The sequence below is a fragment of the Mus musculus genome, chromosome 5, assembly GCF_000001635.26.
Source record: "Mus musculus strain C57BL/6J chromosome 5, GRCm38.p6 C57BL/6J".
Lineage (NCBI taxonomy): Eukaryota > Metazoa > Chordata > Mammalia > Rodentia > Muridae > Mus > Mus musculus.
Window position 1 is genome coordinate 43,887,666 of NC_000071.6, and position 16,521 is coordinate 43,904,186.

Genomic DNA, 16,521 nt, shown 5'->3' on the forward strand with positions numbered 1-16,521 from the left:
ATAATATGGTTACAAGCATGTTCTCTCAATCTGTGCCTTCATTCTTGACTTTATGGAACCCTTTATCCTGAGAATCTAAATGTCATTGAAATTTATATTTTCTCTTATGTGTGTGCCTTTGTGCCTTGCTTGGGAATGTATGTATATATATGACATTATGAAAAGAAGGGGTTTAAAAGCTGTAACTACTACTTTTCATAGCCAAGTCTTTTAACTATCTGGAATGCGTCCCTGCGTATGGTGAAACTAGGAAAATGATTTTATCCCCACCCTCAGCTGTGTAATCAGCAACATGAATGCTATTTATTGAATATTTGACCTTAACCTAGGGTTAGTAATGCCACTTCCACTGTCCATTTAAGTTCCGATTCCAGTTCCCATGTAAGAAGGTAGATGTGGTTGCTTGTGATCTGCTGTCCATCAGAAGTCAGACCGAGGAGTGGGAAACAGAGCGTGGGACAAATAGGTTCCACAGGACTCTGCTCTGGAATGCCGGGAGTATTACAGCTCCTTAAAAGAGGGTAAAGCCGTACGGCAGTCTGTGTGGGGCAGGTAGCAGGGGCAGAGAGCCCTTGAAAGCGGCAGGAGTGCTGATGTAAGCCTCTGTGGGCAGCGAGAGCCTAGATGCCAGTCCAAGATCCAATAATATGATGAATGCTTCTGGAGAGAGAGCTCTTCCCAAGTGTTACAGCTCAGTAAAGACAGCCAGTCTCAGATGATCCTCGGGGAAAATAACTTGTGCATTTTCTTCCATGTGGAGAGGGACTATAAGAAGCTTGGGGGAGTGGGACAGGATTTGAGAGGTGGGCGTAAATGTTTCCTATTGGCTCAGTTTGAGACGTTGGTGATGCTCTCATTGCATGGGGAAGGACTCCTGGTGCTGCGTTATGTGACTGACTGCCCATCTTCCTCTCAGATAGGTGTTGTGATTATGTATTCCAGAGCAGGTTCCGAGACATGGAGGAAGCAGCTCTGCTCCCGCTGTCTCAGATCTCGGAGCATCGCGGGGTGTAAGCACACCCCACCGCACCAGTTCTTACGCCCTTCTGCTGGCACGGCCCACTTGCCCTACAGTTGCATGTACCCATACCGGAGCTGAGGGGAGTAGAATCTGGGGTTCACTGAGGTTTGCTGGTCAAAAGCTTAGCTCTATCTAGTTCAGTGAGAGATCCTGTCTCAAAGGAATAAAGTACAGAGTGACAGAGTGGGACACCTCTGTGTATGTACAAAAGTGCACTCATCAGCACATGGGTATGGGTATACACTTCACACACCCATATGCCACCCTTGCATATGCACACACACATACATACCTAATTTATTATAAAAGTTGGTTTCTTTTTATTACTAAGTCAACTGTGTCTGTATATGATAATTTGTTTATCCATTTACTGGTTGATGGACATTTGGCTTATATTCACATTTTGAATATGATGAATGAAGGTACTCTGGACATTAATGTATAAATTAATATATGGTCATATAGTTTCATTTGGAAAGGCGGGGGTTATCCAGAAATAAAGAACTGGACTAAATGGCAGATGGATGCCTGACTTTTGGAGAAACCACAAAACTGTTTTGAATAGTGCTGGAGATAATTTGAAAGGTAAGGATATAGTTTTAAAGAATAATTTTTTGGAAGGGATAGACATGGTTTGAGTATATTGCCCAAGAGCTTGTCCTCAAAGCTTAGCCCTCATTGTGGTGACATAGTGATTGGAAAACCTTTAGGAGACAGGGCCTGGTGGAAAAGAACAAAGCCATTAGGATACGATACACAGAAGAGTGCCCATCTCCTACCAAGGGTTAGTTCCTGAAGTGAAGTTATAAAAAGAACAAGACTCAGGGTTGGCATGTAGCTGTGTCTGTAGAATGCTTGCCTAATATGTGCTAAGCTGAGGGTTGATCTTTAGCACCTCATAAAACTTGATGTGGTGGAATCCCAAAATTTGGGAGACTGAGACAGGAGAATCAGAAGTTCAAAACTGTCCTCAGCTGCCTAAGTTTACAGCCAGCCTGGGCTACATGAAAGCTTGCCTCAAAAGCAAGAAAAAAAGAGAAAAGAGACTTTTTCTGGACTTGTTTCTCAGGATGTGATCTCTTCCACATAGATCAGATCAAGTTATACTGTACTGGTGCAGTATCAGTGTATTCTATAAATTTGCATTCGTGACATTGGGAATTTTTAAGGGAAAATGATAAATAGGTTTTGGAGAACACAGGAATTTGAAGAGATTACAAATGACTGACACAGAATTGCTAAACCTCAACTTTTTGATGCTTCTGATGTACACTTTTGGGAAATTTTCCAACCAAACTGAGGGCTGATAAGGAAGCTTGGTTATTATCCTAAAGGAAAACATGCTAAGCGTTGAACTGGCCAAGAAAAACGAGGGCACAGAAGATGGATTTGGACCTGCCGCTTCCTCCATTGCATATTTGTACTATATTTAAGTGAAGGCAGTGTTCTCCCAAATGAATTTTTTCAAGCTACAGTATTTGACATAAATGGAAGAAAAGCAGATCCTCCCTACCCATGCCATTACATGTGGAAAGCATGCAGATCTTGGCACAACTTCCTTCCCAATACTTCAAAGGTCTTGTCTCAGTCTTTCTCTTCCTTGGGGAACCAGGAGGATCTGTCACTGTAGAGCACTTCCTTCAGTGTAACATGTTGTGTTCACTTAGCATTTGTCACAACCCTCCTTTTTGCTTTGTGCTGTTGTCCATGTTTCATCTTCCAGTACTTCTAATGAGCTCATCACCATCTCTCCTTTGTCCTTGTCACAACCCTATTCTGTTACTTCCTTTGGGTGTCTTACAGGCATTTCAAGTCCCTATTCTAAATGGAACCCATGGTCAAGGTGACTTCTGCTGGAAGCGCTTTTCCAGTTGATGGCCTATTCATCCTTCTAGTTACTGACTCTATAATTTCTCTAACACCATATATTCACACATACTCAGTCCACTAGAAATCCACAGTGAACTCAGAATCTATCGCCTTTTCTTATTTTTTCTTTTCTCCCCTCTGCCTTCTTCCTCTCCGTCCTTCTTTCCTTCCTCCTCCTCTTCCTCCTTCTTCTCTTTGCTCCTCCTTCCTCTTTCTTCCTCCTCCTCCTCCCCTTCCTCCATCCTCTTCTTCTTCCTTCTTCTTCCTCCTCTTTCCTCTCTTTCTTCATTTTTCAAGACAGGGTTTCTCTGTGTAGCCCTGGCTGTCCCGGAACTTGCTCTGTAGACCAGGCACACCTTACAGGATTAAAGGTGTACACCACCATTCTTGGCTACTTTTTTCCTATCTTGACTTATATCTTCCCTTCCTCCTCCATGGCTCAAAGTCGGATCTTTGTGTCATGAATACTGATCTACCTGCTTTTGTCCCTACTTCCTTCAGAGTACAGCCTGCAAAGAAGGGCATTCTGATATCTCCTATTTCCTGTGCACAAAGTGTTCTGTTGCCTCTAATGCCACAATAGATAAAAGTCCATGGTGAAGGTCAAATTTGCCTTTCTTTCTTTGTTTCCATCATCTCCTTCTCACTTGCTTTGCTCCAGCCAAATGGTTTCTTGTTAACACATCAGATGCTAGGGCCTTCTATCCAGAACATTACTCCATTGGAAGTTACTACTCTAAGGCTCTGTCTCCCTTCAATTCTTTGTTCAATGTCATCTAATGTCCCCACCTTATATACTGTTAAATACCATTTGCTGTCCACCCCTAAAGCTCTTATCCTAGCCATTTCTCCCTATTTTCACACAAAATTGTAATATTCTAGTATGTTCCACAACTTTCATAGGTTTTTTTTCTTGTTCTCAGTTTTACCCTCTGCACCTAACACATGGTAGAATTTAACTAAACGTTTTTCTTTTTCTTTTTAAAAAATTTTTATTAGTTATTTTATTTATTTACATTTCAAATGTTATCCCTCTTCCTTTTTTCCTCTCTAAACCACCTCTCCCTCCTGCTTCTATGAGGGTACTCCCAACCCACCAACCCACTCCTGCCTCACTGCCCTAGCATTCCCCTTTGCTGGAGCATCAAGGTTTCATAGGACCAAAGGCCTCTCCTCCTATTGATGCCAGATAAGACCATCCTCTGCTACATATGCAGGTAGAGCTCTGGGTCCCCCCAGGTGTACTCTTTGGTTGGTGGTTTAGTCCCTGGAAGCTCTGGGGGATCTGGTTAGCTGGTATTGTTGCTCTTCCTATGGTGTTGCAAACCCTTCAGCTCCTTCCGTCCTTCCCCTAACTCCTTCACTGGGGAACCTGTGCTCAGTTGGCTGCAAGCATTGGGAAGGCTCTGGCAGAGCCTCTCAGGAGACAGCTATATCAGGTTCCTGTCAGCAAGCATCAGCAATAGTGTCTGGGTTTGGGGGCTGCATATGGGATGGATCCCCAGGTGGGGCAGTCTCTTGGTGGCCTTTCCTTCTATCTCTGCTCCACTCTTTGTCCCTGTATTTCCTTTAGACAAGGGCAATTCTGGGTTAAAATTTTTGAGAAGGGTAGGTGGCCCCATCTGTCAACCAGGGGCCATTCCTCACCTCTTGATATGGTCTCTACAGGTTCTCTCTCCCCTTTGTTGGGTATTTCAGCTAATATCTTCCCTGTCAGGTCCTGGGAGCCTCTTGCTTTCATGGTGTCTGGGACTTTCTGTTGGTTACGCCTAGTTTCCTATCTCCCATTGCTACACACCTTTGTTCAATTTCCAGACCCTCTGTACATCTCCCCCCTCTTCTCCCACACCTGATCCTGCCCCCCTTTCCCCTCTCTTACTGTTTTTCAAATTTGTGATTTAGCTCTTTCTAGGGACACCTTCAACCTCAAGAATTTTCTTATATAAAGACCCTGCTTAGAAAATCCTCATCGCTTCTTTGCATCTCACTGATCACCCATTTCTCCCACAAGGTGGCAGTCTCTACTTTAAATATAGGCTGTAGTGGCCTCAAATTCAAGACTCAAGCTAGTCCCTGCAGAGACAGCTTGACCTGGTAGACCAGCTAGCTGGAAAGTTCATAGACTGTGAATCCTTATCTTAAGAGCCAGATGTGTTGAAGGAATGGTAAAATTTAGGGTTTGGGAGCCTTCCACAGGAGTGGCACATTATAAAGGTAGAAATGTGGTTCTTATGGGAGTGGTGGCAGTGACATTCTAAAACCCAGTGAAAGCTGTCAATATAAAAACTGGGTTTACAGACCCAGAAAGACATATATAGTATGTACTGGCTTGTACATAGTTGTAAAATAAAGAATAATCATGCTACAATCCACAAAACTAGAGAGGCTAAGTAATAAGGAGGGCTCAAGGGGTGACTCATGAATCTCCCTGGGAAGGAGAAATAGAATAGATATCAAAGGTGAGCTGGAGATGGGTAAGTATGGGAACAGGATTAGGTCAGGGTGAAGATGAAGGGAGAGGGAACCTGGAGAGACAACTGAAATTGGGGTGCATTTGGGGGGGGGTGAGATAGAAACATAGTACAATGGAAACTCCCACAAATCTACAAGAGTGACCCTAGACTTCTAATAAGGGAAGATATGGAACCTGAATCAATCATCTCCTGTAACCAGGCAAGACTTCCAGTGGAGAGATTGGACCACCAACCCAGCATTTGACCTACAATTCTTGCCTACAAGATGTGTTGGGTAGAGGTGGCACAGAAATTGTAGAAGTGGCCAACCAATGATTGGTCTAGCTTCAGACCTATGCCATGAGAGGGAGCCCAGCCCTGACACTGCCTAGAGGGCCAAAACCCGAAGGCTGGATGACCAAGAGACAGACATAACCAGGAAAAAAGCAAAAAATGATATTCTATGATATTCTGCTATACTTGTATGAAGGAGAGAGGCTCCATCCAGTAAGTAGCTATGGAAACAGATGCAGAGGCTCACAACCTAACATTAGGCAGAGCTCAGGGAATCCTGTAGAAGAGGGGGAGGAAGATTGTAAGAGTCCGAGGGGACAAGGACACCACAAAACTAACAGAATCAACTAACCTGGGCCAGTAGGAGCTCACAGAGACTGAACCAGTGATCAGGGAGCCTGCATGGGTCTAACCTAGGCCCTTGGCATATAGTTATGGTTATATAGCCTGATCTTCTTGTGGGACTCCTAGCAGTGGGAGCAGGACTTGTCTATGACTTTTTTTTTTTTTTGCAAGCTTTGGGGACCCTTTTCCTCCCACTGGGTCACCTCATCCAGCCTTAATTTGAGGAGAGGTCCTTAGTCTTATTGTAACTTGATATGCCATGTTTGGTTGATGTCTCTGGGAGGCCTGCTCTCTTCTGAAGGGAAATGGAGGAGAAGTGGAAGGGGGTGGTGGAAAGGCCTGGAAGAAGAGGAGAGAGGGGATATAATATATGAGAGAAAATTTAATAATAATAACAACTGGATTTAACAATCATATATATGTTTCCCCTCATTACAAGACCTTACCTTTTCCTTCCCTGATGATATTATTCTAGCATCTAGGCATGACCGTTCAGTACTAATCTTGAACATCTCCTGAGACCTAGAATCATATGAATCACTTTTTTTTCTTCTAGAAGCAACTCTATTAGAAACATAGGTGCAAAGTTTGGATTTTCCTGTAGGGGGCAACATTGTCTAGCAAAGACAACAACATCTGGCCTGCAAGGCAGTTCTGGAGCTAGCTAGTTGGCCTTGGACAAGGCTAAGCTGCTCTGAGCTTCTTTACTTCTAAGTAAGAGACATAGAGTCCTCTGCTGGCTGGTGTGAGCTTTTGATGTGAGCATGAGTCATTGGTATCTTGGGCAGTGTTCCACTCACAGGAACATTATGGCACGGTCACAACTGTCTGACCTTTCCTCTGTTGCTGTTTTCTGCCTTTGCTCACCTGGAGTCAGCCAACCTTGAAAAACTCAGAGGAAAGGGAAGGCATGAGAGGTAGTGAGTGGTGGGAACAGAACAAGTGAAGCTCTGTTGGCAGGAGCAGAGGAGTAGAAAAGAGGATGCACGCGTTGACCTCTAGTCTTGACATGTGGGCTAACTTACTCTATACCAAAAACTGTAGGACTCCATTTTGGAAAACAAGGAAAAAACCTGCCCTCAGACTAAGATTCTTCTTCACCAGGAAAGTCTTTGTTTCAGCAAGTCAAGAGGCTAAGAGGGGCTTCTTATGAAACTTCTGTCCAATGCACATACTTATGAAGGCATCTCAATTGTCATGGGCCTTTGGATTCTTTTGTATCCCAAGATTGCTCATTAATGTCTAGACCAGTGGTTCTCAACTTGTGGTCTCAATCCCTTTTCTGGGGAACAACCCTTTCACAGAGGTCCCATATCAGATGTTCTGCATATTTGATATTTATATTATGATTCATATTAATAACAAAATTAGTTATGAAGTAGCAACAAATTATTTTATAGTTGGGGATCACCATAACACGAGAAACTGTATTAAAGGGTCGTAAAGGGTCGCAGCACTAGGAAGGTTGAGAACCACCTGCTTTAGAGCATAACCTAGGACCACTGGGAGCATCCTATAATTGTGTGGGTTGGGTTTGTTGCTCTCTGTAAGAAGGAAACATTCACAGCAAAGGTTCGTGGAGGGGGGAGTTGGCTTGGTTTTAAGAGTTTAAGGGAAGGTTCAAGGAAGCTGGCTTTACTTGAACAGTGTCATGGAATCAACAGGATGAGTCTAATTCTCTGATATGAAATCTTGAAAAATTTTTCTCTACCGGGCTGGAAACAAGATGAAGGCCTAGGTTTGGATAGTTAAGATGCAGCAATCACTTCAATCAGCCAGGTACAAGGAAGGATTCGGCATCATTTCTTCATGTTTGTGATTTCTTTTTGTTTTGTTTTTGTCTGTATTCACATTGCAATCTACCATTGCTTTATCTGATGTTGGTGTTGTGTCAAACTGCTTGTGGTGAATTGAAGAGACTTCAGATGAGGATCGGGTATGAGGTCACATTGTTTGTGCTCTCTGAATCCAGAGCTGTTTGTCCTTCATCTCCCAGCATCTCCACGAAAACCCCTGTCCATTTCCTGTCCTGGGGAGGAGGAGCTAAGGCAACTAGCTTTGCTACCAGCTCTCTTACTCTGGAGAGAGATGAAAAGAACGAAAGCAGGGAACTGTCTCAGTCTCCTTATCATCTGGATGCTAGGGACCAAACAAAACCTTATTTCTCTAGGCACTTAGCAGGATGCCCTTGAGTATATTATACTTATAGCATCAGTTCCAGAAAATGTATTCAAAATCTGTAAAGTATGACGTTCAGAAAATTCAAACAAAGTGAAGAATTCTGGGAAAAGAAAATGAAATCTTTTTTCTTCTGGCAACACAAAGAATCAGATGACTTTAGCTTCTGTTCTGATCTAAAAAGCATACACCTTACGCAGGAAAGAAAGGGGGAACTCAGGGACCTTAGTAGAGTGCACCATCTGTTTTTCATTTTGTTTGAGATCTTTCATTTCCTTTCTCCTTGACCTTACTGGCAAAGTCTGGGCCTGGCATCCCTCTGTGGTTTGTGTGTGACTTAACAAGGACATATTTTAAAGTTGGAAAAGAAAAGTTCATTGTAAAAGGTCTGTAGTCCTCCTTCCTTTCACATCCTTGGGCTTCAGGATGAGGGATGGACACCGAGGACAGAAACGGTTTATTTGATAGCATCCTAGACATGTAAGACTTATGGCAACCCCCCTGGAAAATATGCAACAGAGGAATGAGACAGCCTACATGCACATTGACTGATGGTCAGACAAAGCGATACTGTTATACAGTGAAATGTTGTTCAGCCTTTAAAAGGGAGGAAATTTAATACATACGTGGAGGTTTGAATGGGAATGACCCCCACAGGCTCAAATATGTGAATTTTTGGTTTCCAGTTGAACTATTTAGGAATGACTGGGAAGTGTGGCCTTATTGGAGGCGTGTCCCTGGGAGTGGGTTTTAATGTTTCAAAAGTCCATGCCAGACTCAGACTCCCCCCCACAAACACACCCCCACCACCCGCTCCTTGCAGATTAGAATGTGCATTCTTAGTTACTGCTCCAGCGTGATGCTCTCTGTCCTCTGAGACTCTCCCTCTGAAACCCTAAGCAAGCTCCCAATTAAAAGCTTTCTTCTATCAGCTGCTTTGGTCATGATGTAACCTGATCATAGCAGGAGCGACCCTAATTAAGATGTAATATAGCTGGGAACATCATGCTAAGTAAAATTAGCCATTTACAAAGATTCCAGGTTTGTGAGATGCCTATCAGATTGAAGGAAATAGAAAGAATTGTGGTAGCCAGGGACTGGGTAAAGGAGGGGTGGGGTGTTAATACGGATGAGTTACAAACATCCTGACTATTTACCTGGACACTTAAACAGAGTCAAGCAGAAGGTGCATCTCAGTGGTAGAGCACTTGCCTAGCATGTGTGATACTGTATTTAGTTCCTAGTACTAAACAAAACAAAACAAAACAAAACAAAACAAAACAAAACAAAACAAAACAAAACAAAACAAAACAAAACTACCCAGTACTGTTAGGTGTCATAGTCCCAAAACTCATAAATTCTGTTATTATAACCAAAGTAGAGTTTGCATCTTGATGATTGCAAACTAAAGACAAGCACAGCTGAGAAATAAGATCAGAGAAAGAGTTGCTGCAAGCAGCAGGCTCAAGAAGAAAAGATAGTAGACACTTTTGAGGCATGCTTAGGTAAAAATTGTGAAGCATATTTTTGCAGGATTACAGTGGTGGATGAGAACAATTTTGGGGGTGCTCACCTTGAATCATAAAGATGGTAACCAGTATCACTTGGCATGCTCAACTGTCTTTAAAGAAAGAAAAGTTTTAGCTGGAAAAAGGAAAGGATATTTTAAATGTCTTACTGTAGAACTTTGCCCCTAAAAGTTAGATCTTAACATTATTTTTAATTTGTTACAAGGTAAAAAAAATTCAAATACATAGAGAAATTTAAAAAGTATTAGAAAACAAAACAACAACAACAATAACAACAATAAACGAACAAAACAAAACATTATTTCCTGGAGCAGCCAGGAAAAAGACACCTAAGTGCCCAGAGCTACTCCCCTGAGTGAATATGTGAAGAACAGGGGAAAGAGGGAGAAGAGAGAGTACTTAGTGGAGAGACAGAAGAGAGGAGGGTGGAGCTGAGCAAATCATGTACTGTAGAGAGAAGTGGAACTGGATAGCAGTTAGAAACAGGCAGACATGAGGAGCCATGGTGATGTCTGAGCCCGGGTGCTACCAAGGGCCGTGTCTGCTTCTGTGGCACTGCTCCAGCCAGAGTCTGTGCTGATGTCTGTGGCCAGAGTTAACACCAAAGACCATGAGGATGTCTCTGGCATGGGCTGCCACTTAAGGCCCTGTTGATGTCCAAGCACTATACAAGGCTGGCTCTGCCTCTTGCCTAGGCACCATGGGAGAGCTGGCTCTGGTGCTGGGGATGCTGAAGAGCTGGTCCCAGTAGGATGAGTGTGGGAGAGCTGGCCCTGTGTCCCTCACCAAATGCAGCACTCAGATCCCCACATCTCTTCCCCTGGGCAGCACCGTATAACTGGTCGTGGTAATGAGAGCAAGGGTGAGTGGCCAGAGGGCATGTGAGCAGGAGAGCTGGACCTGCCCCTGGCTTGGTTAAAGTAGGAGAGTTGGTCCCAGTGGTACATGTATGGGAGAGCTGGTGAGCTGACCAACTCAGTTTCCACCTAGGCCCAGATCCAGGGGTCTGAGTTGGCCCACCAGAACATCCACCCCATCTATGAACTGCTGGAGCAAATGAAGAGGCTGGTCCTGCAGATCCCGAGCTGTGGGCACTCCATGACACAGGGTGACAACAGGATAACTGAGAAGAGTTCCAGTGAGGGTCCAATATTGATGATGTGACAAAAGCTAGAGGCTTTGGGAAAGACCAATCAATGACTTATTGCAATGAACATTTGCAAGGAAAGATGTGTGGACAAATGCGTATACTGTGGTATGTGCCATGACAGGCGGCAACTTCCACAGCAAGATTTTTATTTAATTCATTTTATTTTTTGTTCACTTTTGGGTAGGGGGAGGCTGCCGGACTGAAGGGTAAAATGGGTGGGTTTGGAATGCATGGTGTGAAATTCACAAAGGACCAATAATTTTTTTTTAATTTTAAAAACTGTACTTATAATGTATGCAAGATGTTTTTGTTATTCTCTGCAAATTACCAACTCTTCCAAGAATCAAGTCTTCCAAGTCATGTTCAGCAGTACTACTCCAGTCTCCTCTCCTGAGCAGACAGCCCTCCTCCAGTGGGTATCTTGAATCTTTATTACTTCTTGTACTGGAATATAAGACCTAAGAGAAGCATAGAAATAATTTGTGAAGGACGTGAGTTTCAGCACTTAAATAAGAGTTTGCTGATGAGAAGGTCTGCTGTGTGGCAGGGTCTCAGGGCAGGATAACTGCTCTTTCCCACCACGCTTCCAGAAGTGGAAAATGTTCTCTCCTTCTTCCATCTTCTTCTGTTTCAAGTCCTGCAGATGCTCCAAAGGAAAGACGTAGAGATTTTTATGACGGTTGGGACTTAGAACAGAGAGTTCTTGAGAAGGCCACTGCATTAATTACCAGAAAGAAAACATAAACCCTGGAAGCCGGGAAGCCGCCAAACGTCTATTTTCTCAATTGCCTGTGATGGTACTCTATAAATTTTGATTGACACTAAAGTACATGATGTCATCACTTTTCCTTTTTATGTATGTAAACGGTACGGAAGGAGAGGGCCCTAATGGTTTCCTGGCATCGTTTTCAAAGGCAGGTGCTGATGAACTTAAGCTTCTCAGTCTAGACTCTGGAAAGAAACCCCATCAAACCTTTCACATTTTCATTTGTATCCCCTGATTCTCAACCCGAACTAGGGTCAGAACTGCCTGGGGTGGGGGTGGGGGTGGGGTGGAAGTGGGAGGTATGAATGCCACTGATGATCCCGCCCAACATTACCAAGCCCACCTGCAGTAACCCTACCTACTTAAAGTTTTAGTCTGACACAGAGTAATTGGACATATTTATGAGTACAATGTGGCATTTGGCCTATGTATACACTGTATAAAGAACAGTGACAGACAGCTCTATCGCCTCAGGTGCTCATGACTTCTCTGTGTTGGGAACATTCGGTCCTCTCTACTTGCTGTTTTGAAACATTGCCCTTACTGGGGGTACTAAAGAACCTTAAGGACTTTTTTTATACAAGGTGTAGTATGAGACAGAAAACGCTGGTGTCTTCCTATTTTCTTCTTAATGTTATTAGATGCTTGGGTCATTTTAATTTCACAGAGCCTCAGCCTCAGGTAATTTTCATCTCACAGGGACATTTTACACAGCTAATAGGATGGTGTCAAGAACTGACTGCCCCTGGGTATATGATTCCAGATGAAGGGTATTTCTTGTTGCTATCTATGTTCCAAAAATATTTTTTAAACTTTTTCAATGTCTTTCTTTTTTTCTTTTATTTATTTTTTTTATATGTTCCTAAGATTGATATTTATTTTACATGTAGAGTTGTTTTGTCTGTAGATATGTTCATGCACCATGTATGTGCAGTGACTGTGGAAGCCAGATGGAGGTGTTAGCTCTGGAAACTGAACACACTGTTGGGAGCCACCGTGAGCCATCTCTCCAGACTCTTCAAAAATATTTTTAAAATCTGTTTTCCATCTTTCATTTTATAGAGATCAGAACTGCCAGGAGATACTGAGTACATTCAAAGGAGCATTTGTTTCCAAGAACCCTTGCAACATCACAAGAGAAGACTACGCCCCACTTGTTAAATTGGTCACTCAAACCATACCATGTAACAAGGTAATGAGGGCGAGTAATTCCTTTTAAAATTGAGAATGAAAGTCAGAGGGGAGACATCTGAGGACCAATGTTAGGATGCAGACAGAAAGGAGACCTTGGCATAGGCATCATTTGATATGGCTGGTGGGGTCAGATTGGTGGTGGTGGGGCTTTGGAGAACTGGTGTACCATCACAGTTTAGGACATCTGGGGAAGGAAGTAAGAGAGAGATGGGGACACAGAGGAAAGACAGAATCTAGCATCAGTTCCATCCACACAAACGAGAGTAACCCAAATTTTTGTAATTATGGAACTTTCCCCTGGCTTCTGCTAATAAGAAAGGAGTAAACCACAACACAAGGCGAAGTTCCATTAGAAGAGCGATTTTCTTACGTCTTCTTAGCTCTTCAGAGCTATCCTCTGGAGGCGCAAACCAGGTAAAGAGGCTTTAAAGTGACCAGCTGGAATGTAAATAGAAGGCAACATGGAGTCAGAGGAACCCAGTGTTCGGTCCTTTGAGTATACTGGGAAAGGTCTACCACAAGTTACAACTCTTACAAAGCCTGTGTTTAAAAGAAAATGTCACATGTCCAAAACTAAGTGAAGCCCCCAAACCCACTCACAATTGTCAGTTCTCATCCTGTGGTTAGTAAGCTGGAGATTTCCGGGGCTGTTTCCCCAGGAGCCTCAGTACAGTGCTCTGAACAGAGGAGGTCTGTGGTAGACAATAGCAAAACTGAATTTATATTAGTGCATGTCATTTATTCTGATGGTTTCTATAGTTTTTATTTATAAAAGGTATGTATGTATGTATGTATGTATGTATGTATGTATGTATGTATTATGTACTATGTATTGTAGTGCTGGGGATGGAACCTAGAGCCTCATGTGTGTTAGCACTCAATCTACTGCTGACCCACATCTCTAACTCTTAGATTTATTTTTGGACCTACTAAATTGTGGTTTTGTTCTTTCTCAGACTCTCTTTTGGAGCAAATCCAAACACCTGGCCCATCAATATACTTGGATCCAGGGAAAGATGTTCACCCTGGAGGACACCCTGCTGGGCTACATTGCTGATGATCTCAGGTGGTGTGGAGACCCTAGTACTTCTGGTAAGGATCTGAACCACCTAGGATGGCTCAGGGTGAGTGGGAAGGGAGCTTTGAGCTGCAAGGGAACTTGAAAGGTCAATAGGCATATACTCTAATGCCATCAGTGACCTTAGTGACAAACTGGGCTCTAACAAAACAAAAAAAAATCACTGTCCTCTTGAAATACAAGCTTTGGGGTTTAGGGTTGATCTTCAAGGGATAGATATACATATAGGGGAAACATCACCATAAGAGGGGAAGCAAGAGAGAGTGAAAAAAGCCAAGGTCAGTTTTTACTCCTTTTTGTGATCACTAATCTAGTCCAATGTCCCAATCTCCCAAGAAAGTCTTTAATCCATTCATGGATTAAAAATCCATTCATGGGGGTAAATTCCCTCATGAGCTCAACTCCATTTAGAGGTCCCATCAACAAAACACATTGCAACAGAGAATTCAGCTTAATGGGAACATTGGTGACACACACACTATCAAGCCACAGTGCTACTTTATAAGGCTGTTGAGGTAAGACATCCCCAAATCCAGTCTCTCCCTCACTTTCCCTCTCTACATCCTTCCTGTTCTCCCCTTTTCCTGCCTCTTCCACTTTCCTCTTTTCCCTCCTCCCTCTCCACTTTCTTCTTTCTCTTCTGCACTTTTGGCAAGAAATCTCCTCCTTAACCTTTATATATGTATTTACACACACACACACACACACACACACACACACACACGTTATATATTCTTGAACATAACTCTAAGTCATTTTTTTAAAAAAATTTAAATTAAAATTATATATATTTTTATCTGTACAGAGTAATATTGGATATAAATAGACATAGTGAACGGATTGTTATCTGTGAGCTATTTAACATGGACAACTTTGGGTACCATCTTAAGGTGATCTCTTTCTTTCCCCTTCATAGCCAGTGATGATCTATTTGCCTAGAGAGCCATCTGTGCATCTCCCCTCACACTGCCTTTTAGCACCATCACACCCTCTCCATCCTGCTGGGAATGCTATAAGGTTTTACTGGTCACTCTTTACCCTCCTAGGTCAGTCTCCATCTGACACCATAGTTTTTCTCAGAGTGAAAATGGGATGATGTCGATCTCCCTCTAGAACCTAACAATCTCTCTTTTGACTCTAGGCTAATGGTCTAAAGACCTGACCTCTGTGTTTCAGATGCCTCACCTTCTCATTCCCTTCTCCATCCTCTTTTCTGATCAAAGCTCATCATGGCTCTTTGCCTTTGCACCGTGCCATAGGCACAAGGTGCCCTTCTCTTTAGAGTCTGTCTGAAGACAGTGATTCTTCTTCAAAGTAAATTTCAACGTGAATCTGTCTCTGATTATTTGACTTCACTACATCACATGTCCTATGAGGCAGGGCTCCCACCTGATTCAACCCTCTATCTCCAGAACCTAACCTTCAGTAAATGTTTATATATATATGTGTGTGTGTGTGTGTGTGTGTTTATATATATATGTATATATATATGTATATATATATATATATGCAAATAACCTTGAGAACAGTGTCATAGAAACCATGCTTCTACTCTATACTTTGCACCACACTAAGGGCTAAACCTGTTTTGGTAGGGTTGACTATAGAAAGCCTGAGATCACCTGAGCCCCCAAATTTATGGAGGTTGAAAAGGAAACTCTCCATAAAAGAGAATTGCCAGGAATCAGAGGACTATCTGGGGGAAAGTGTCTTCTTCCCGAAAAGGCCTGGCCTTCTCCCTAAGTGTTCCTGGACTCCAGGGGAGTGAGAGGGGCCGGTGTCTTTAGGGTGCACTTTTGTTGCCATTTCCCAGAATGGTGAGTCAAAACCCATCACAGTGTTCCTGTCTGGGATCTGGACGGGGAGGTAAAGAGTTGGAAGGAAATCAGGGGACACTTACTTAAATTGGGTTGAGCTGTGTCCATTCTCCAGCCTCTGTCTTGGCACAGATGCTGTTGGAAAGTTCTCCTATGGGGATTGGACAGCCAAGAACGGAGCCCAAAGGTACATTTCCTTTCCATTTAACTGTTTTCTATAAACGATGTGTTTTAGATATGAACTATGTCTCTTGCCCACATTGGAGTGAAAACTGTCCCAACAACCCTATTACTGTGTTCTGGAAAGTGATTTCCCAAAAGGTAAGTCACAAATAGTTAAATTCTAGAGTTTTCACTGAAGATACTGTTCAGTCCATGACTGGTTGACTTCTGGCCCTTTGGGTGGGGGGTACAGATGATTTTAGGTGTAAAAGTATGAAAGGAAATCATGCCAGAAGATTTTTCTACACAACTTCAGAACACCCAGGAAGGCTTGGGAGCTCAGGGGAAGAAACCTAACCCAGTGAGGAGGTAACACTCACTGGCTGTGTCTACCAGGATGCTAGGCTTGGCTTAGTCCTGGGACCCAGGTATTGACTTGATTTCTGGAACAGTCTTAATAATTGGCATTTGTAGACCACTTGATGTGTGTCCAACTCTTTGCAGGAGTTAAGAACTCTAGCCTCACAACAGCCATATGAAACACCATCAATATCACGACTACTTGTAAAAATCTTTTTTAAAATTTGTTTACCTTTATTTTTATATGAATTGGTGTTTTTGCCTGCATGTCTGTCTATGTGAGAGTGTCAGATCTTGGAGTTACA

At 42.9% G+C, this 16,521-nt stretch overlaps 1 protein-coding gene across 1 annotated transcript in view; it reads left to right on the forward strand.

Annotated features, from left to right (window-relative positions):
* Positions 1–16,521, forward strand: part of Cd38 (CD38 antigen) — a 43,566-nt gene that overhangs the window by 18,857 nt on the left and 8,188 nt on the right. The window contains exons 2-4 of the mRNA NM_007646.5: positions 12,668–12,797; positions 13,756–13,891; positions 15,930–16,015. Of these exons, the coding sequence (NP_031672.2) occupies positions 12,668–12,797; positions 13,756–13,891; positions 15,930–16,015 (352 nt within the window). The remainder of the gene's footprint in view (positions 1–12,667; positions 12,798–13,755; positions 13,892–15,929; positions 16,016–16,521) is intronic.